Consider the following 23569-nt stretch of genomic DNA (forward strand, 5'->3'; position numbering starts at 1 on the left):
CAAGAATGCAACAGCATTGCAGCACGATTAGAACAGCAGGAACTGAGAATAAGCATGATAAAACAATTTCCACGGTAGCTCAACATTTTAAAAAATCACACAATAAAGATCCCTCTACAATGAAATTCTGGGCATTAGAAAAAGTTGAATTAGGAATACGCAGAGGAAATTTGGAACAAGCCCTGTTGAAACGAGAGAGTTATTGGATCTTTAGAATGAACACAGTGTCCCCGAAGGGAATAAATGAGAATAATTTATTTACATCCTTTATTTAAAAATCATATTAATTTATTCACCTTAGTACTGAAACTGAGAAAAGAAACCTGATCTATTTTTTAGCCAATTTTAAAAGAAACATGATTAATGTATAAATAAATAAAAATATAAAACATATTTTTAAATTCATGTTTTAATAAATAATCAATAAATATGTCCTTTTAATTAATTATATATATACAGTATAAATTTGTTGATGGTTAAATTAATCGATCAATTTCATGTAGAAAGCTCCCCAACTGTTTAAGCATCATGACCGTATTAACAAAACGTATGGAGAAGTGTCAGAGGGCAGTTACACCGTCATAGATTTCCCGTGTTGGATAATAGCATGAAGCTGTCTGGTTGCCAGGACGACGCGCACAAGCTAAGACGTATGTGGGCGAGGACAGGCAAAGTCTCGCGATAACTCCTCATAGTGACGCACCATACGGAAGTGTTTTAAACCCGACGGCAGGGGAGCTTTCTCATTACGCCTTGACAAAGCCAGTATTGCGAAACGCGCGCCGGCGTTCTGAGTCCTTTTTAACCTTAAACTATTTATTTAAAGTCAATTGGGTTTTCAAAGTAGTGGAGGGGGTGGGTAGGTTGCAAACCTCAACCAGTGCTCGGTTCTTTGCTTAATCTATCTGATACTAAAGCTCACAAGAGCCCTTTGATTTGTGGTTTTTTAGGCCTACATAGATTTCTTCCAGTCTAGGACTAGATTAAAATTTGAGACCACAGTCCCGGGTACTCTGCCTTCCTTGACTTTGTGGTGTCCCAGGGATAGAAACAATTAGGTAGTAGATTTGGGACAACTCCACCTCCTCCTCTTTTCCATTTCTGACTTATCTTCTGAACCTGAGCATTGTGTGTTTTTTAATATTTATCCTATTTATTGCGGTCTCTATTTAATTAATTTATTGCTAAGCACTATTGAGCACTTTCAATTTTATGAATTTTGGTCAGTCCGGATGAAATTATTTTTCATTAATTATTAAGCACTTGCACTTTAAAGTTTTTTAACTTAAAGTGATTGGTGGGGTTACTATTAACTATTATATATCCTGTAGTAAAAGGATATACACTATCGTGGAATAAGAATTGATCACAGCTAAGGGTATATGTGTACCCAATTTTTTAATCCCTGTATATATAATTAGATGAACTGTATCACAATTACTTAATGAATTCATAATCCCTGGATTTAACCAGTCTTACCTTAGCACAAGCACTTTTTTGGGTTTTATATGAAGTAATCTGTAAAATTGCATACAACTGAGACCTTAATTAGGTATTTTTAATTAGTAGAGACTGCTGAGCGAGTTTGAAGCTAGTGGGGTACTTTTTCTCTTTCAAATCATCATTCATTCATTCATCAATCATTTATTCATCTATCATTTATTCATCTATCATTCATTCATTCTTTCATTCATCTATCATTCATTAATTTATTCATTCATTTATTCATTCATTCAACTATCATTAATTCATTCATTCATCTATCATTCATTCATTCATTCATTCATTCATTCATTAATCTATCACTCATTCATTCATCCATCATTCATTCATTCTTCATTCATTCATTCATTCATCCATCATTCATCCATCATTCACTCAGTCATCTATTATTCATTCATTCAGCTATTATTCATTCATTCATTCATCCATCATTCATTCATTCATCCATCATTCATTCATCTATCATTCATTCATCTATCATTCATTCATTCAGCTATTATTCATTCAGCTATTATTCATTCATTCATTCATTTATCCATCATTCATTCAATCATCCATCATTCATTCATTCATTCATTCATTCATCATTCATTGATTCTTTCATCTATCATTCATCAATCATTGATTTATTCATCTATCATTTATTCATTCATTCATTCATCCATCCATCATTCATCTATCATTCATTCATTCATCTATCATTCTTTCATTCATTCAGCTATTATTCATTCATTCATTCATTCATTCAAATATCATTCATTCAGTCATCTATCATTCATTAATTCATTCATTCATCCACCATTCATTCATTTATTTATCATTCATTCATTCATCCATCAATCATTTATTCATCTATCTTTCATTCATTCATCCATCATGCATTCATTCATCTATCATTCATTCATTCATCCATCATTCATTCATTCATCATATAATTCATTCATTCATCATTTATTCATGAATTCTTTCATCATTCATTCATTCATTCATCCATCATTCATTCATGAATTCTTTCATCATTCATTCATTCATTCATTCATTCATTCATCATCATTCATTCAATCATTGATCATTCATTCATCCATCATTCAATCATTCATCTATAATTCATTCATTTATCCATCATTCATTCATCTATCATTCATTCATTCAATCTTTCTTTCATCATTCATTCATTTATCCATCATTCATTCATTCATTCATCATTCATTCATCCATCATTCTTTCTTTCATCATTCATTCATTTATCCATCATTCATTCATTCATTCATCATTCATTGATTCATTCATCTATCATTCATCATTCATTGATTTATTCATCTATCATTCATTCATTCATTCATTCATCCATCCATCATTCATCTATCATTCATTCATTCATCTTTCATTCTTTCATCTATTATTCATTCATTCATTCATTCAAATATCATTCATTCATTCATCTATCATCCAATTCATGTATAGATGGAGCACCAAGATGGCCAAAAATCGATTAAAAACTTTGATTTTTATTTCATCATGTTAAAACAATCAACAGACAGCATGCCCTTGTAATCCCCTGGGCCATGTGCTCAACGCGTTTCGTGACAACCCGTCACTTCCTCAGGAGCTATCTATCATTCATTAATTCATTCATCCACCATTCATTCATTTATTCATCCTTCATTCATTCATTCATCCATCATTCATTTATTCATCTATCATTCATTCATTCATCCATCATGCATTCATTCATCTATCATTCATTCATTCATCCATCATTCATTCATTCATCATATAATTCATTCATTCAACATTCATTCATTAATTCTTACATCATTCATTTATTCAATCATCCATCATTCATTCAATCATTGATCATTCATTCATCGATCATTCAATCATTCATTTATAATTCATTCATTCATCCATCATTCATTCATTCATCTATCATTCATTCATTAAATTTTTCTTTCATCATTCATTCATTTATCCATCATTCTTTCATTCATTCATTCATCATTCATTCATCCATTCATCATTCATTCATTCATCTATCATTCATTCATCCAACACTCATTCATTCATAATTCATTCCTTCATTCATTCATCAATCATTCATTCATTCATCTATCATTCATTCATTCATTCTTTCATTCGTCTGTCATTCATTCATTAATCTATCATTCAGTAATTCATTCATTCATCCATCAGTCATTCATTCATTCATTCATTATTACTTTCATCATTCAATCATTTATCCATCATTCATTCATTGATTCATTCATCATTCATGCATCCATCATTCTTTCTTTCATCATTCATTCATTTATCCATCATTCATTCATTCATTGATTCTTCTATCATCCATTCATTCTTTCATTCATCTGTCATTCATTCATTCATCTATCATTCATTGATTCATTCATTGATTCATTCATCTATCATCTATCATTCATTCATTAATCTATCAATCATTCATTCATTCATCCATCATTCATTCATTCATTCATTCATTCATACATCATTCATTCATTCATTCATTCATACATCATTCATTCATTCATACATCATTCATTCATCTTTTAATTAATTCATTCATTCATTCATCTATCATTCAGTAATTCATTCATTCATCCATCATTCATTCATTCATTCATTATTTCTTTCATCATTCATTCATTTATCCATCATTCATTCATTCATTCATACACCATTCATTCATCTTTTAATTAATTCATTCATTCATTCATCTATCATTCAGTAATTCATTCATTCATCCATCATTCATTCATTCATTCATTCATAATTTCTTTCATCATTCATTCATTTATCCATCATTCATTCATTCATTGATTCATTCATCATTCATGCATCCATCATTCTTTCTTTCATCATTCATTCATTTATCCATCATTCATTCATTCATTGATTCTTCTATCATCCATTCATTCATTCTTTCATTCATCTGTCATTCATTCATTCAGCCATCATTCATTCATTCATTCAACTTTTAATTAATTCATTCATTCATCTATCATTCAGTAATTCATTCATTCATCCATCATTCATTCATTCATTTATCCATCATTCATTCATTCATTGATTCTTCTATCATCCATTCATTCAATCTTTCATTCATCTGTCATTCATTCATTAATCTATCATTCATTCATCCATCATTCATTCATTCATTCAGCCATCATTCATTCAACTTTTAATTAATTCATTCATTCATTCATCCATCATTCAGTAATTCATTCATTCATCCATCATTCATTCATTCATTCATTATTTCTTTCATCATTCAATCTTTTATCCATCATTCATTCATTCATTCATTCATTCATCATTCATGCATCCATCATTCTTTCTTTCTTTCATCATTCATTCATTCATTTATCATTCATTCATCTATCATTCATTCATTCGACCATCATTCATTCATTCATCCATCACTCATTCATTCATTCTTTCATTCATTCATCATTCATTCATTCATCATTCATTCATTCGTCAATCATTCATTCATTCGACTATCCATTCACTTATTCATTCAATTATTCATTCAACTATCATTCATTCATTCATTCATTCAACTATCAGTCATTCATTCATTTATTCATTCATTCAACTATCATTCATTCATTCATTCATCCATCATTCTTCAGTCATTCATTCATCCATCCATTTATCCATCATTCATCTATCATTCATTCAATCATCTATCATTCATTCAATCACTCATTCATTCATTCATCCATCATTCATTCATTCAACTATCATTCATTCATTCATTCATCACTCATTCATTCATTCATTCATTCATCTATCATTCATTAATTTGTTTATCTATCATTCATTCATTCATCTATCATTTATTCATCATTCAATCATTCATCCAATCATCATTCATTCATTCATTCATTCATCTATCATTCATTTATCCAATGATCATTCATTCATTCATCATTCATTCATTCTATCATTCATTAAGTCATTCATTCATCATTCAATAATTCATACATCTATCATTCATTCATTGAAAGAATGAATGAATGAATGAATGATAGATGAATGAATGAATGATGAATGAATGAATGTTAAATGAATGAATGAATGATGAATGAATGATAGATGAATGAATGAATTATTGAATCAATGATGAATGAATGAATGAAATGAAGAATGAATGAATGAATGAATGAATGAATGAATGAATGAGTGATGGATGAATGAATGAATGAATGATAGATGAATTAATGAATGATGGATGAATGAATGATAGATGAATGAATGATAGATAAATGAATGAATGATGAAAGAAAGAATGATGGATAAATGAATGATGAATGAATGATAGATGAATGAATGATAGATGAATGAATAAATGAATGAATGATAGATGAATGAATGATGAATGATGAATGAATGATGAATGAATGATGAATGAATGAATGATAGTTGAATGATTGAATGAATGATGAATGAATGATAGATGAATGAATGAATGAATGTTGGATCAATGAATGAATGATTGATTCATTCATTTATCATTCATTCATCTATCATTCATTCATTCGACCATCATTCATTCATTCATCCATCATTCAATCATTCATTCTTTCATTCATCCATCATTCATTCATTCATCATTCATTCATTCGTCAATCATTCATTCGACTATCCATTCACTTATTCATTCAATTATTCATTCAACTATCATTCATTCATTCATTCAACTATCATTCATTCATTCATTTATTCATTCATTCAACTATCATTCATTCATTCATTCATCCATCATTCATCAGTCATTCATTCATCCATCCATTTATCCATCATTCATCTATCATTCATTCAATCATCTATCATTCATTCAATCACTCATTCATTCATTCATCCATCATTCATTCATTCATTCATCCATCATTCATTCATTCATCACTCATTCATTCATTCATTCATCTATCATTCATTAATTTGTTTATCTATCATTCATTCATTCATCTATCATTTATTCATAATTCAATCATTCATCCAATCATCATTCATTCATTCATTCATTCATCTATCATTCATTCATTCATCTATCATTCATTTATCCAATGATCATTCATTCATTCATCATTCATTCATCTATCATTCATTAAGTCATTCATTCATCATTCAATAATTCATACATCTATCATTCATTCATTGAAAGAATGAATGAATGAATGAATGATAGATGAATGAATGAATGAATGATGAATGAATGAATGTTAAATGAATGAATGAATGATGAATGAATGAATGATAGATGAATGAATGAATTATTGAATCAATGATGAATGAATGAATGAAATGAAGAATGAATGAATGAATGAATGAGTGATGGATGAATGAATGAATGAATGATAGATGAATGATGGATGAATGAATGATAGATGAATGAATGATAGATAAATGAATGAATGATGAAAGAAAGAATGATGGATAAATGAATGATGAATGAATGATAGATGAATGAATGATAGATGAATGAATAAATGAATGAATGATAGATGAATGAATGATGAATGATGAATGAATGATGAATGAATGAATGATAGTTGAATGATTGAATGAATGATGAATGAATGATAGATGAATGAATGAATGAATGATGGATCAATGAATGAATGATAGATGAATGAATGCATGAATGATGAATGAATGAATGATAGATGAATGAATGATAGTTGAATGAATGATATTCATCTATCTTCATGAATGAATGAATGAATGATGAATGAATGATAGATGAATGAATGAATGAATGACATGATGGATGAACTAATGATTGAATGTTTGATGAATGAATGAATGATGAATGAATGAATGATAGATGAATGAATGATAGATGAATGAATGATGAATGAATTAATGATAGATGAATGAATGAATGAAAGTATGATGGATGGATGAATGAATGATAGATGAATGAATGAATTATTGAATGAATTAATGAATGAATGAATGATATAATGAATGAATGAATGATGGATGATTGAATGATAGATGAATGAATGATGGATGGATGAATGATAGCTGAATGAATGAATGATAAATGAATGAATGATAGCTGAATGAAAGAATGAATGAATGATAGATGAATGAAAGAATGAATGAATGAATGATGAATGAATGAATGAATGATGAATGAATGAATGATGAATAAATGAATGATGAATGAATGAATGATGAATGAATTATGAATGATGAATGAATTATGAATGATAAATGGAAGAATGAATGATAGATGAATGAATGATAGATGAATAAATGATTGATAGATGAATGAATGAACGATAGATGATTGAATGAATGAATGATAGATGAATGAATGCATGAATGATAGTTGAATGAATGATATTTGAATGAATGATTGATGAATGAATGAATGAATGATACATGAATGAATGAATGAATGTTGGATGAAGGAATGAATGATTGAATGAATGATAGATGAATGAATAAATGAAGGAATGATGGAAGAATGAATGAGTGAATGTTGGAAGAATGAATGAATGAAAGTTGAATTAATGAATGAATGATGAATGAATGATGAATGAATGAATGATAGAAGCATGAATGAATGAATAAATGAATGATGAATGAATGAATGATGGATGAATGAATCAATGAATAAATGAATGAATGATGATGAATGAATGACTGAGTGAATGAATGAATGATGACTGAATGAATGATGAATGAATGATTGATGGATGAATGAATTAATGATAGTTGAATGAATGAATAAATGAATGAATGAATGATGGATAAATTATTGAATGAATGAATGATAGATGAATGAATGAATGAATGAATGAATGATGGATGATTGAATGAATTATAGATGAATGATTGAATGATTGATGAATGAATGAATGATGAATGAATGAATGAATGATAGATGAGTGGATAGATGGATGAATGAAGGAATGAATGAGTGATAGATAAATGAATGAATGAATAAATAAATGAATGATTTATGAATAAATGAATGATGAATGAATAAATGAATGAATGATGAATGATGGATGAATGAATGATGGATGAATGAATGAATCAATGAATAAATGAATGAATGATGATTGAAGGAATGAATGAATGATAGATGAATTAATGATAGATGAATGTATGAATGATGGATGGTTGAATGAATGAATGATGAATGATAGATGAATGAATGATTGCATGAATGAATGAATGAATGAATGATGGATGGATGAATGAATGAATGAATGATGGATGGATGAATGAATGAATGATTAAATGAATGAATGATGGTTGAATGAATGAATGCTAGATGAATGAATGAATGAATCAATGAATACATGAATGAATGATGAATGAATCAATGATGGATGAATGAAAGAATCAATGAAGAAATGAATGAATGATGAATGAATGATGGATGAATGAAAGAATCAATGAAGAAATTAATGAATGATGGATGAATGAATGATTGAATGAATGATAGATGAATGAATGATATATGAATGAATTATATATGAATGAATGAATGATGGATGAATGAATGAATGATGAATGATAGATGAATGAATTAATGATGGATGGATGAATGAATGAATGAATGAATGATAGATGAATGAAAGAATGAAAGAATGAATGATAGATGAATGAATGGATGATGGATTGATGAATGAATGAAGGATTAATGAATGAATGATAGATGAATGAATGATTGATGGATGAATAAATGAATGAATTGTGGATGAATGAATGATTGATGATTGATGATTGAATGAATGATGGATGGATGGATGGATGGATGGATGAATGAATGATGGATGGATGAATGAATGAATGATGGATGGATGAATGAATGAATGATGTATGAATGAATGAATGAATGATAGATGAATGAATTATAGATGAATGAATTAATTAATTATTTATTAGAAAATCCAAATATGAAAGAAGTTGAAAAAAATCAATTTGTGAGTTTACAAGCTCAAAGAAACATAAAATCTCATATTCATTTTTTTTTTATTCTAAGTTTTACATTCGAGGGCTTTGTACTTAATAAATACATTCAAATTTTTAAAAATATAATTAAAATTTTTCACTGACATATTTCCATATTACTCACCACTTTTTATATTAATAACCTTTCACCGCCCAGGTAATGACACACAAGACATAACTTAAACCATGGCATATAGCCCAAATCCCCTCCTACATCAACCCAAATTTTTGATTCTGCTCTCACCCCCTCTCCCCATGACCAGTGCTTTGGGGTGCCTTGGGGCTTTCTTTACATTTGCACTATATTTCAAAAGTCCCATGCTCATGGCCAGAAGACAGATGACTACACATTATCTTGTGCCAGGGTTGGACTGCGGGGCCACAGTGGCAATGACACAAATGAAAAATTCTTTTGCAGCACTTACTTTTCTCTGCCGAGACCGCTTCCAGGCAAAATATACATCCAAGTCATATATGAGGGAATAAGCACACCAACTTGTTCTGGCAATTGCCTTTATCACATTTTATTGAAGAAGTTGAAGCACAAGCTTTCGGGGACCAAACCTGCTATAGTTCCAGGGGTACCCAGGGCATAAAAATAATCACTCACCCCAAATCTCACCCTAACTGGCCTTCAGGCTGGCCCCCCTTAGCTCATAACAAGGTTACAGATATATAGAAACATTGGGGTAACAGTCACCCTGCTATAGTTCCAGGGGTACCCAGGGTTCAAATAAGCACTCAACCCAAAGCTCACCCTAACTTACCTTCAGGCTGGCCCCTCTTAGCTCATAACAAGGTTACAGATATATAGAAACATTGGGGTAACAGTCACCCTGCTATAGTTCCAGGACTAATTAATTACTGAACAGTGAATTATGCACTTGACTGTTCTGTGTACAGTATATGGGGATACATAATTTAATTTATGGAAGAAGTGATTGATTTGGTCATAACACAGTGTTTCATATATTATATTAGTCCACAAAGTATGACTGCATAATTTTAGCTCTAGGTTTCATATCATGTTCTGTGCATTCAATACATGTGTGTTGCTCAGAAAAGTTTCTTCAGCGCTTTCTTTACATTATTATTACGAAAACTGTATATTATGGGATTTAACGCTGGGGTAGCATACACAACAGTAGCTGCTCTGCCTTTGGTCATCAGTGACTGATGGAGACAACAGGTCTAATACAGAGCGGTTTGCCAAGAAGAAATACATTGGGTTGTGAAGCCGATGGTCTTTTATGATGAGCATGATTATGCGGCTGTTCCCCAGTAATGTGCAGGTGTAGAGAAATAAAAACATGCAGATTAGAATGAATCGAAGATGAGGGAGATGGGAGAAGCCAAGTAGGGTGAATTTTTTAGCAAGCGTAATATTATATCTTGCCATTACTGTTTGCTTCCTATGTTGCTACATAAAACTCATTCTAATGTTTGTTGGGTGGTAATATGGAAAAAATATGTGTCATTAAATTTCTTTAATTCTGTTCTTTTTTTAATGTAATATCTGAAAACAAGCATTATGGTAATTCCTTCTAGATTGGTCACCATTTACTGTAAGTTCCTAAATCATTCATATGCTGTACGTCAATTGTCCCACATAATGTCTCCCATGTTTGATATATATTTTATACCTCTCTCACTCTGGAAAATGTATATTGTGGATTTTAGTGGGTTACACCAAGGAATAAGTTCTTATGACTATAAGCATTAGAGCTTGGGGACCAATTAACAGTAAAATTACTAGTTCACAAAGCAATGTCTCCGAACCTATTTTCTTTCCACTCATTATATTTTTTATGTTATTACTGAAAAACCTTTGGTGAAGAAATGCTTGAAGGAACTAGAAAGAGCATTAACCCCTTTGGATGCCTGCAGAACATAAACCCAATAGCTGGAATAATCTATTTTGACAAGATTAAAGGGACTCTGTAACGATTTTTATGGTGTATTTTTTATTTCTTAATTACACTCTTTACACTGCAAATAATTCACTTTACAATATACTGTAAAATTTCAGTCCTAAACCAGTAAGTGTATTTTTTTTGTTGTTGTAATATTGGTGTGTAGGTGCATCTCAAGTCATTTTGCCTGGTGATGTGCTTTCAGAAAGAGCCACTTTAGGATGGAACTGCTTTCTGGTGGGCTGTTGTTTCTCCCACTCAATGTAACTGAATGTGTCTCAGTGGGACCTGGATTTTTACTATTGAGTGCTGTTCTTAGATCTACCAGGCAGCTGTTATCTTGTGTTAGGGAATTGTTATCTGGTTACCTTCCCATTGTTCTGTTGTTAGGCTGCTGGGGAGAAAGGGAGGGTGGGTGATATCACTCCAACTTGCAGTACAGCAGTAACGAGTGGCTGAAGTTTATCAGAGCACAAGTCACATGACTGGGGACAGCTGGGAAACTGACAAAATGTCTAGCCCAATGTCAGATTTCAAAATTAAACATAAAAAAAATCTGTTTCTCTTTTGAGAAGCGGATTTCAGTATAGAGTCGCAATATTAACTGCTGAATTTTGAAAAAAAAACATTTTTTCCCATGACAGTATCCCTTTAAGGGCACCACAATATTTTTTTTTTTTGGATGATGTCAATAACTAGTTACCTGCGCATTTATTTCTTCAAATCAATTCACATAATAATTAATTAAAAATCAAAAATTGGTGGGGGCTTCCCGGAGAATAAAATGTCACTAATAATCAAAAAGAAAAATAACATTAATATTGGTTTCATGTGATTTGGTTTCACTTATATTTCAGAATCGACTATCACTATAATTTCTGTGAGGGGGTCCAACATTTCACTTTACCCCTTTGTGCTATTTTTAATGAATGTTTTTAGCCTTTAATAAGCACATTTTTTTCATCAGTAATACATACATTAATAACGAATCTTGCTCATTTAAAACTTTTGGGTTTATTTTTTTCTACAATTTAAAAAACTCAAATGTTTGCTTATTTATGAAAAAATCTGAATATAAAGAATTCGATTATATACAATTGTGGGGAAAAAACTTGAATACCTCACATTTGTGAGTTTACAAGCTCAAAAAAACTTGAAAAATGTGAAAATGTCTAATTAAAAAAAATTACTTCTCCAATTACAACTCCAATTGACTTATATAAAACTCTCAAACTTTGAGATGACAAAGTTTTATATTCACATTTTTCAAGTTGTTTGTGCTTAATAAATACCAAACATTTTAGTTTTTGAAAATATAATTCAAATTTGTGAGTTTTTGTGCAAAATAATTTGAATCGTGGCAAAAATGCAAATTCAAACATTGATAAATAACTTTGGTCATAGTGTAGTTTTATTTAGGGGAGTTTCTTTCTTTTTGTTTTGCTTTTTGATTATTACATTTTTCTATAAACTTCGAACCCAGTCTTGGGGCGTAAAAGGTCCACAGGTCTAGTTATCAGGGAAAGCTTAACAGACAGTTCCTTGTCTTTTATCTGTGGTGTGATTCCTTAGAACCCTTTTAAAATTCATAGGGGAGCAGATATGGCTTCTAGTGACCTCTAAAAAATCAGGTTAGCTGAAGAAATTGGTCAACAGGGACAATAAAAGCAGGTTCCTAATTAGTTGCAATCACTCTTTCCAACAGAACTCCTCTCACCTCATCTGATTGGCTAAATCTTCTGGTATGTTTTGGTTTATCTGGCTATCTGGCTAGACGTAGTCATTGTAAACTTGCATGGAACATGGTCCAATGCAGTTTGGTTCTTCATAACTAAAGGATTCTATCAACACCCCTCCATCTCTTCAGGGTGAATATGTTGAGTTCTACTAGTCTAATGAACTACTAAGGCCATCTTTTAGTGATGTAAGTTCATTTTTTAGAACAAAACACAAAATCATTGTGGGGTGTTGGGTGTCAATATGTTACTGGCATTATATGACAGTGGAAGTTTGTGCATCATCAGGTGAAAATCAGAAAGAATACTTCTAGATAAAGGCTGTAATTATATCTATAATTGCAAACAAATAGTAGACATTAACCTTCTTCCAGATGAGAGGACAGTCCCTTGAAGGTTTGTTGCTTTTCTTTTAGTGATTAGTGGTAACATGAAATAACAAAATATGTGCATGGTCATTGCATGGACGGGCCTAATGTTTTTTTTTTACCTATAGTACTTGTTGACATAGTCATGGGTGAGAGGATGTACCTTGATAAGTTTTGTTGCCATTGGTCAAACTCTGGCTGAATATATAAAGAACACACAAATTTCTTCTTAGCATATATGAACTGAGGATTTTTTGTGTTTAAAAAGTTACTATAATGTTTTAGATCAATTGAGTTGCTTCAGTAGATCTCGTGTAAGCCCATTATGTTTATATTGTATTGTGATCTATTGTGATCTAAGATTTCAGGGCAATAATTTGTCCTCACTCCAATTCAGAAACGGAACTAGAGGGGGGCAGGCCCTGGCGCAGGACGCGCAGCCGGGCCCCCGCCCCCCTCCGTACACCCGGAACTGGCCGGGAATATGCGGCGCGAGGACTGCCGGGGGGCCCTGAGGGGGTGCGGGCCCTGGCCCGCTCGCACCCCCTGCTCCCCCTGTAGTTCCGCCCCTGCTCCAATTGGATTTGCCGACACTCAGAGCAAACCTTGAAGCTGTTGAATCACTTCCTTCTTAAATATCTCAAACTGCTGATTCAGTCTGGATATATTTGCTTGATGTTCCTTCTTAAACTCTTCAAGTTGCTCTGTCTGGTTGGATATCTTTGTGGTTATTTGCTCCACACTGCTTAATACCCGGGTCAACATTTCAACGACTTGATTGTTAATTGGTGCTGCATCTGCTCCTAAACTTATTGCAACAGGAGCAGAAATGCTTGCTGGGGTGGTACCAGGGCCCCTTCTGTTCACACGAGTGGTACCAGGCCCCCTTCTGTTCACATGAGTTTCAGTAGAATCCCCATCACCTATGAAAACAAAGGATGACAAGTGAGTAATAATTGGTACAATTAATTAAAAGCTGAGCAAATGGGTTGTGTCTTATAAAGAGGAACTTTCATTCTATTCACATGATCGGAGAGTTATTACCACCCTCATTGGCCTAAATACTGTCTTGTCGTTCTTCAGATGTGCACTAAAATCATTGGTTACTGTAGGATAGTTCATCAGAGGTGCACACGTACCTAGATGTGACTTCCCACTAATACAGGTATTTGGATCCATTCAGGGTTGGACTGGGCCAGCAGGACACCAGGAAAAAACCTGGTGGGCCTTGAACCTCATGGGCCCTGCCAATCAAAGCCCTCTCCCCCTAGACTCTAGAACCCTTCCTAGACTCCTCCATTTACAGAGATGGAGGAAGAAAATGAGACATTTTTTAGGGGGGCAGCCAGCCACTTAAAGTCACTGACACCCCAGTCCAATACTGGATCTATTATCTGAAAAGCTGTTATGCAGAAAGCTCCAATTACTGAAAAGCCATCTCCCATAGACTCCATTTTAATCAAATAATCTGCTAGTTCAAGCGGTCAGAAACCATTGGACAGTCTTGGAAAGAGACAGAACATTAAATCCTATATTCAGAAACTGTCCTCAAATAGCTTATAAAAGAGGCAGAAACTTAAGAGATGTATTAGTAAAGACGGATCCAATTCATTGTTACCAAGTTAAAACCCCTGATATGTGGCTAAACCCGAAGAAAATGGGATGTTTTAAATTTCCCTCCTGTACAACCTGCAATAATTTGATCACTGGTTCGTCGTTCAACCATCCACACACTGGGAAACTGATAAAAATAACACATAAATTAACTTGCACTTCAAAATTTCTAATTTACTTTATCAAATGCCCATGTGGCTTGTTCTACGTGGGCAAAACGATTACGACTTTCTGTGAACGCTTGGGGAACCACCGTGCCTCTATTCGGGCAGCTTTAGAGACGGGAAAAGCAGATACACCGGTGGCTCAACACTTCCTGATGAAGAAACATTCATTAGGTGCATGATTTTTGATCATGTTCCCCCACCCACTAGAGGAGGCAATCGGGAAAAATTATCATTTCTATTTTTTATTTCCTTTTTCTTTGATTGTGTTTTCCCTCTATACGTCTAGAACCTTGAGGATTTTTTGTTTTCCGCACAGTTTGGCACCAGGGACATATCGTATAACTACGAAGGGGCCAAGTTCAGTGAAGGAAGAAGGGGCCTTTACTAGGAATGAAGGGTTGGTAAGGAACCCCCATATAGGAGAGGGTGGGCAATCCACCTGAGCGAACCAGTCCCTACGATGTTCCTGCATTTCTACTAGTGACCATGTAATAAAATGAGGGTCATGATGTGGACTTAGGCACCGGCCGAGAGCAGTGCACTTGATTGACGCGGAACGAGTATTCCAACCGCAATCTCTGGGCTAGTCAATAGGCATACACACCTCCCGGATGAAGGTGAGTTAGTGTGGCCTGACCCTGTGACAATGGACATTATGCTAACAAGGTGGAAACTATGCAATTATGATTAATGTGAGATGTAAACAAAATATAGACAACACTGATAGTAGAATTTATTAATTAGGCAACAAATATTGAATGTACCCTTGGCCCTGGACTGATCGCAATACATATGCTTTAGAGTAAAGCTGTATTCGTATTTTCTGGACCTTGAGACTACTGTGCGGAAACAAGATCTATTGGTTTGGGGATTTATATTGTGGTAGAGGACAACTCGTAAAATAGATAACGAGGAGTGAGTTATAAAGTTTTGTTTTATACATTGACACAGGTGGATATTTAGTTACATTGTTGTTAGATATAGAACTGTTATTTTGTTGCGCTAGTGGGAAGGATGTGTCACAGCGCTGTATACTGAAGCATGGAGCTCACAGCATTGGGAGATCGACTATAATTAATTATATATAAAATTTATGAGATGATAGTTTGCGACACAGGATTGGTTTATAATTTATTGCATGACAGAGGAAGTCACTTACACATGAGTCACGGGTATTAATAGATATGAAGTTCGATGAGCTCCACAATGGGTGCACGATTAGTTCAATCACCGGGTGTTTTAATTATAGGTGGGAGGTAAAACACTTTGTACACGTCATCTCACGTTGGTGATGTCACTGGAGGTTCGCGCCAACATTGTGTATTTATCTTGGTGGATGTATTCGTTTTTTGTGCTTTGAAAAAGTCCTGAGCAGTGCGTTTTTTTTCTTGTTATAAATTTTTTTTGAAACGAGCACCCAGGCGCTAATAGACTTTTTTTAGGGAGTGCCAATATTCCAATGTTTTTATATATATATATATATATATATATATATATATATATATATATATATATATATATATATATATATATATATATATATATATATATATATATATAGACCCATAGGGTTAATGTGCTCCTATGGCTTTAAATCCCTACACTTCCTGATCTCCCTAGTTGCTGGGAAGATGCCCATGTATAGTTGTAATTTGCATAATTGTATTATTGGCCAAGAGGTGTTATGACCACTTCCTGTCACACTTTGGTATAGTGAGTGAGAAGGGGTGGATCTTCCTGTACATCACTTTCCATGGACATAGCGCTTCCTAGTAGTGGCAAAAGATGTTTGTTATCCTGGCAACTGTGCGCTAAAAGTGCATCAGCCGTTTAGCAAAGCTTTTCCCTGGTGTCATTTACATGAAAACATTGAAACAAAAAGCAGAATAGTTTCTCATCAAGGGTTTTGTTTTAATGTTTGCATGTAATCGATAACGGGGCAAAGGTTTACTCCATGGCTGATCATAAGCACTGGAGGTCAAAATGTGTTGGATTTTCCTTGTCAGTTAAAATAAAGCTTTGATACTTTTTATCCTGCAGCTCCATGTTCCTTTGAATCCAATTCAATTAGATTCAAGATTTGTTTTATGTGATACGTTTTTTTTCCCCATTTTATTAGACACTTAGAAGACTATATCTTTTCACAGAAGTGGAATTACACTAAAATTGTGGCATATTTTGAAAGCTCTGGTTGTCCTGAAAAAAAAAATATTATTTTTTCCTGGGTAAACTAAAAGACCCCCCTATAAAAAGCCCCTAAAGTGAAAGAGAGCAAAATGTTCAAAAATGGTCTGGCAATATAAGTACCAAAGCAGCCAAGTCGGCTGGCATCAAAAAGCGTTAAAGGGGTGGTTTATATTTAAAATCATTTTTAGGGGCAGATTTATCAAAGGTCAGGGTGAATTTTCAAATGAAAAAAATTCGAATTTCGAGCTTTTTTGTTTACTTCGACTAGGGAATAGTCCAAATTCGATTTGAATTTGAAAAACCTGCCGAATTGCTGTTTTAGCCTATGGGGGACCTCCTAGAACCTATTTGGAGTCAATTGGTGGACTTTGAAAAATGGAAATTTTTTTTGGGAAAAACTTTGAATCGAATTTGATCGAATGCACTATTACTTAAATTCGTACGATTCAAATTTGGCTGAATATGGACCTATTCAATCAAAAACTGACCTATTCAACCAAAAAAAACTTGGACTTAATTTCGGTTGGTCTTTTTGAATTCGAATTTTGAAGTTTTTTCAATTCAAAATCCGACCCTTGATAAATATGCCCCTTAGTGTGTTAAAGAATGGCCAATTCTAAGCAACATTTCAATTGGTCTTCATTATTTATTTTTGATAGTTTTCGAATTATTTGCATTTTTCTCGTGACTCTTTCCAGCTTTCAAATGGGGGTCACTGACCCATCTAAGAAACAAACGCTCTGTAAGGCTACAAATGTATTTATTATTCATCTTTCTATTCAGGCCTCTCCTCTTCATAGTCCAGTCTCTTATTCAAATCAATGCATGGTTGCTAGGGTAATTTGGACCCTAGCAACCAGATTGCTAAAATCACAAACTGGAGAGCTGCTGAATAAAAAGCTAAATAACTCAAAAACCACCAATAATAAATAATGGAAACCAATTGCAAATTGTCTCAGAATATCACTCTTTACATCATACTAACAGTTACATACAGGTGAAACGACCCCTTTAAGAAACAGCCTCATCTGCCTGTAGGAGTGGTGGATATATTCAGTCGATATGTAATATAGAAGTGATAAAAAGGGAGAAACTTTGTATGCTGTTCAGAAAATTGTGGATATAAGTGACTAAAATGAAACTCACACAATGACCTTGCTTCTGTACTTGAGGTATTCTTAATGGCGAATGCAGACGATGAGCGGGATTTTACTAAAATGGAAATAAAAAGAAAAAACAAAATTACATTAATTTTTTTATTATTATTAATTATTATTATTATTAACATATATTTTTAGATCACTATCATATTGCGCAGGTCTGATTCTTAAAAAGATATTCCTATCCATGGGCTTAAGGTACAGACTTGTTACCAACTTTCTATTTCTAATAGTAATGGTGACATCAAGGAAATTAATAGAATTGCCAGAGTATTCATATGTAGCTTAAATACTCTCATGGCTATTATTTGCTTTCTCTATCATTCCCTGAAACATTTCTTTAGTGTCTGACCATACTACTAGAATATCATCCACAAGCTTTTATATTTTGACAGTACATTTTATTATTCAAAAAATATTATTTTTCCAGTTTGGGTACCACTGTGTTGGCAAAGGAGTTTAGAGAGTTTTACATATAGGGGCATATTTAGCAAAGGTCGAGGTGAATTTTCGAATGAAAAAAATTTCAATTATGAGCTATTTTTTGTGACCTTCGACTAGGTAATAGTCCAACTTCGATTCGAATTTGTAAACAATTTCGAAATTCGAAAATTTATCATGTACTGTCTCTTTAAAACTTCGTCCATTCACCACCTAAAAGCTGCTGAATTGCTGTTTTAGCTTATGGGGGACCTCCTAGAACCTATATGGAGGCAATTGGTGGAGTTTGAGAGATCGAAGTTTTTTGGGGGAAAAACTTTGAATCGAAGTAGATCGAAGGCGCTATTCTTTCGATCGTACGATTCGAAGTAGGACCACTTCGACCCCCAAAAACCTTCGACCTCTATTCGGTTGGTCTTTTTGAATTCAAAGTTTTTTAGCTTCGAAATTTGACCCTTGATAAATCTGCCCCTAAGTGTTACCTGTGTTCAGAAGTGGAGAAATGGCATCAATCTGGAATAGAAAGTAATTTTCCTTATCCTTCTTTGCAGTTAGAAGGAGAAGAGATGAACAATGTTTTATGCTGGGCTGGGTTCTTAGGATTCTCTTAGTTTCCTCCTCTGTGGTTTGTTCTAGATCATCCAACACAACCATAACATTCTCCTTGTCTGTGCAACACAAAACAGTAAAGACCATACATTAAAATGTGACCATCTCTGTGGAGCTAAAAGCTCAAAGGTGAAAGACTGGAAAAGGATTGAATCATCTTATACAATTCATACAGCAAATGGAAAAGGCTTTTTTTAATGAATTGCTATTAGAATAAATATTAAATACATTTGTTCCACAAACAGACCAGGAATTGGCAATGTTTAGTCTGCAATCACACTTTATTGGTGTTTATAATGACATGTTTTGGGTCCTAGTCCCTTTTTCAAGTGATATTAAAAATTAATTAGACACACGTTAAATGGTGTGCAGTCCACAAGTCCCCTCCCCATTAAAGGATAAGTAAACTTTAAAAACAAGTGAATATAAAATTAATGAGGGAGCTATTCTAAGCACTTTTGCAATGTTTCTAATGGTTTCTAATGTTTTAGATAAGGTAAGTAAGATGCTGGACAGTGGGGGGCAGTACATGTGATCTATCTGAATTTTGCCAAAGCGCTTGATACTGTGCCGCACAAACGACTGCTTTCTAAACTAAGGTCTGTTGTGCTTAATGAAGTCGTTTGCACATGGATATGAAACTGGCTACAGGATCGGGTACAGAGGGTGGTTGTTAATGGGACATTCTCTACTTGGAGTAAGGTTCTTAGTGGGGTCCCCCAGGGCTCAGTATTGGGTCCACTTTTTATTTAACTTGTTCATTAATGACTTAGGGGAGGGTGTTGTAAGTAATGTATGAGTGTTTGCAGATGAGACAAAACTATCAGCCCAATTAATTCCATCCAGGATGTGGCACTTGCAACAGGATCTTGATAAACTGGCAATCTGGGCAGCTAAGTGGCAAATGAGATTCAATGTTGATAAATGTAAAGTCCTGCACCTGGGATGTAAAAATATCCAAGCCACTTATACCCTTAATGGGACTGCACTAGGCAAATCCATAATGGAGACGGACCTTGGAGTCCTTGTAGATGATAAACTTGGCTGTAGCAAGCAATGCCAGTCGGCAGCATCAAGGGCAAATAAGGTCTTGAGCTGTATTAAAAGGGGCATAGAGTCACGGGAGGAGGGGGTCATTCTTCCACTGTATAGAGCACTGGTAAGGCCCCATCTAGAATATGCCGTACAGTTTTGGTCTCCAGTGCTCAAATAGGACATAGTCGTACAGACTGATACATTAGATAGCTTTATGAAGGGGTTGGATGGCTTTTTAGCAAGTAAGGGAATACAGGGATATGGGAGATAGCTCATAGTACAAGTTGATCCAGGGACTGGTCCCATTGCCATCTTGGAGTCAGGAAGGATTTTTCCCCTCTGAGGCAAATTGGAGAGGCTTCAGATGGGGTTTTTTGCCTTCCTCTGGATCAACTGACAGTTAGGCAGGTTGAACTTGATGGACATGTGTCTTTTTAGTATGTTACCTGGATTCAGTATTCCTAATAAGGGATTTCTACTGAAGTCACATGATAGCAGAGCATGATATCAAACTGCCAAATTGTACGCAAAAATACAAGCTCTGTTTTTAAAACTTTTGATGAATTATTTATTATTGGCAATGCCATTTTTTTCTTACATCTTTATAACACAGGTGTTCTGTAAAGTCTTACTTAGATCCAAAGGACAATTATTGTAAGGAAGTTAATGTGTTCCCACCTAGACATTGTGACATATAGAGAAGTTCCTTGTCATACAGTGAGCCTTCCACGTCAGTAATGTTGATCCGTCCATGTTTCAGACTGTGGTATAAGATCCCAAAAGAACATCCCTTCACTTCTTTCTTCCACTCATCTGAGTTCTCATTAGTGATTGGATAATACTTCACCTCTGTCACAAGCTCAGATAAATGTGAAGTAAGCATATCTATCATCCACTGAAACTGATCCTGTTGGCATCTGGAGCTGATACCTACTATCTGCCTTGAACTGTAGGAAAATAAATGTGTAAATTAGAAACATGCTATATCCAATAATGATCTATATTTCCTTTGGCTAACATTTTACAAGCCATAAAAAATGGCTATTTCCCTGCGCTAAACTATCTTGACCGACGTGCCACCCTTGTGTGAGGTGTAACCTAGAAATCAGCCAAAGTTTTTTTTTTTTTATCTCCTAATGTGATTTATGGTGCCTGGATCAAATGTCTCATTTAGGGGGTTATTTACTAAAATCCAATTTTTTTTTCTGATTTTTTAAAATAAAAAAGTCCAACCAAACTAGAATCCACAATGTGACCTAATTTATTATTAGAAAAGCACAATTTAATCATATCGGGGACAAACTCGATAAAATCGGGCAAGTTTTCCCCCGAATCGTATTATTTTTCCTAACTTTTTCCAGAAAAGCACAAATTTTATAGATTTTTGCCTGAAAAGTCGGATTTTCGGGCTAATTCCAGAGCAGACCACAGAAACTTCCAAATAGGATAGGGACCTCTCCCATTGACTTATACAACCTCGACAGATCTGAGATGCTGGATTTTAAGGTATAATAAATCTCGGAATTCGGAATTTATAGTAAAAAAAAAACGTGCATTTTTTGAGTTTTTGGCATTCAGACTTAAATAAAGTCTGCAAACCAGGAATTATCATTTATAACAGTTCTAGAAACTAGGCAGTACCAAATCCAGAATTCATTTTTTTGCAGGGTATTTTGCAGGATTTGGATTTAACCAAATTCCTAGGGTTTGTACTTGGCATAGCTGAACACCTGACATTTGAGCTGAAATCTCTGGACAACTCAATACGACACTATTTTGTTGAAAGATAAAAGCAATTTTTAAGATTTCTGTAAATTCTAATTCTGAAGCACACTAGGCTTCATATCTGGTTTGATATTTGGACAAATCATTTGTGCTCAATTTGTCGTTTGGCTGAAGCAAAAAATTGTTGGAATTTGGTGAATAATATTCCGATCTGTGTCACCCTTCTAGGGAATCCGTGCAGTAGATTTGGGGTGAATACTCATTTTCTGCTCTTTTTTCTATTGGAATTTCGTAACTCCAGCTTTTTTGTATCTCTAAGTAAGAAGACGGACATAAATAAATCTTAGGTATTGACTGCAAAAAGTCCAAAACTCTGGTCTCAGCCGGTGGGAGGAGTCTGGGGGTAATGTTGATACAAAATACTCAGCTTGTCTCATAGCAGATCTGCGTCTCCTCTTCACTTTCTGAGAGATATTTACAGTCCTTCTCTAGACTCTCTGTAGTGAGAATGATAAAATAGTAATCTTACCTTGCTTTTGCCCTTTTCATTCTTATTTTGCCTTTTGTTGGCTTAATCTATTCTGTGTAGCTCTTCCTTAGTGCGTTTATATTCCTGCTGCGTTCTCTCCTTTCTTTCACTTGATTTTCTTTTTCTTTTCTCTTCCTGTTCAGTCAGTGTAACTGTTACATTTCTCTGATTGGCTGGGTTGTGGGGCATTTCTTACTTACTTTCATTTTCATTCTGTGACAAAACACCTTGACCTCTGACACTATGAATGATAAGGGCACATTAAGATGATAATAAAAGACCTTACACTTACATTACACTTGTGTCTGTAGCACAGAAGTACAGAGAGATCCCATAAAACTAAGGCAGCATAGGTATTCCCCTGTACTAAGCACAATTCAGCAGGAACAGTCCCCTAAGTTTGCTCATAGTCTGTACAGAGAGAGATCCCATAAAACTATGGCAGCATAGGTATTCCCTGTACTAAGCACAATTCAGCAGGAACAGTCCCTAAATTTGCTCATAGTCTGTACAGAGAGATCCCATAAAACTATGGCAGCATAGGTATTCCCCTGTACTAAGCACAATTCAGCAGGAACAGTCCC

General features: G+C 33.9%; 1 protein-coding gene across 1 annotated transcript; it reads right to left on the reverse strand.

Moving 5' to 3' along the window:
• Positions 1–12598: 12598 nt before the first annotated feature.
• On the reverse strand, positions 12599–23179 carry LOC121398242. Its single transcript, XM_041577161.1, has 5 exons — positions 22986–23179; positions 21410–21678; positions 19570–19755; positions 18633–18698; positions 12599–14441 (listed from the first exon to the last, which is right to left on the reverse strand). Exons 1-5 carry the CDS (start codon positions 23003–23005, stop codon positions 14113–14115), a joined length of 870 nt encoding a protein of 289 aa, XP_041433095.1. The 5' UTR covers positions 23006–23179; the 3' UTR covers positions 12599–14112.
• Positions 23180–23569: the final 390 nt, after the last annotated feature.

The sequence above is a fragment of the Xenopus laevis genome, chromosome 9_10L (genome assembly GCF_017654675.1).
Source record: "Xenopus laevis strain J_2021 chromosome 9_10L, Xenopus_laevis_v10.1, whole genome shotgun sequence".
NCBI lineage: Eukaryota > Metazoa > Chordata > Amphibia > Anura > Pipidae > Xenopus > Xenopus laevis.

What these genes read in the sequence shown, in the direction of transcription:
- LOC121398242 (XM_041577161.1), bottom strand. Translation starts at nt 23,005, where the DNA reads ATGAAAAGGGCAAAAGCAAG. An exon ending in CTATATGTCACAATGTCTAG is followed by an intron (nt 19,756 to 21,409) that starts GTGGGAACACAT and finishes TGTGTTGCACAG; the next exon opens with ACAAGGAGAATGTTATGGTT. An exon ending in TTCTCCACTTCTGAACACAG is followed by an intron (nt 18,699 to 19,569) that starts GTAACACTTAGG and finishes TTTCCATTTTAG; the next exon opens with TAAAATCCCGCTCATCGTCT.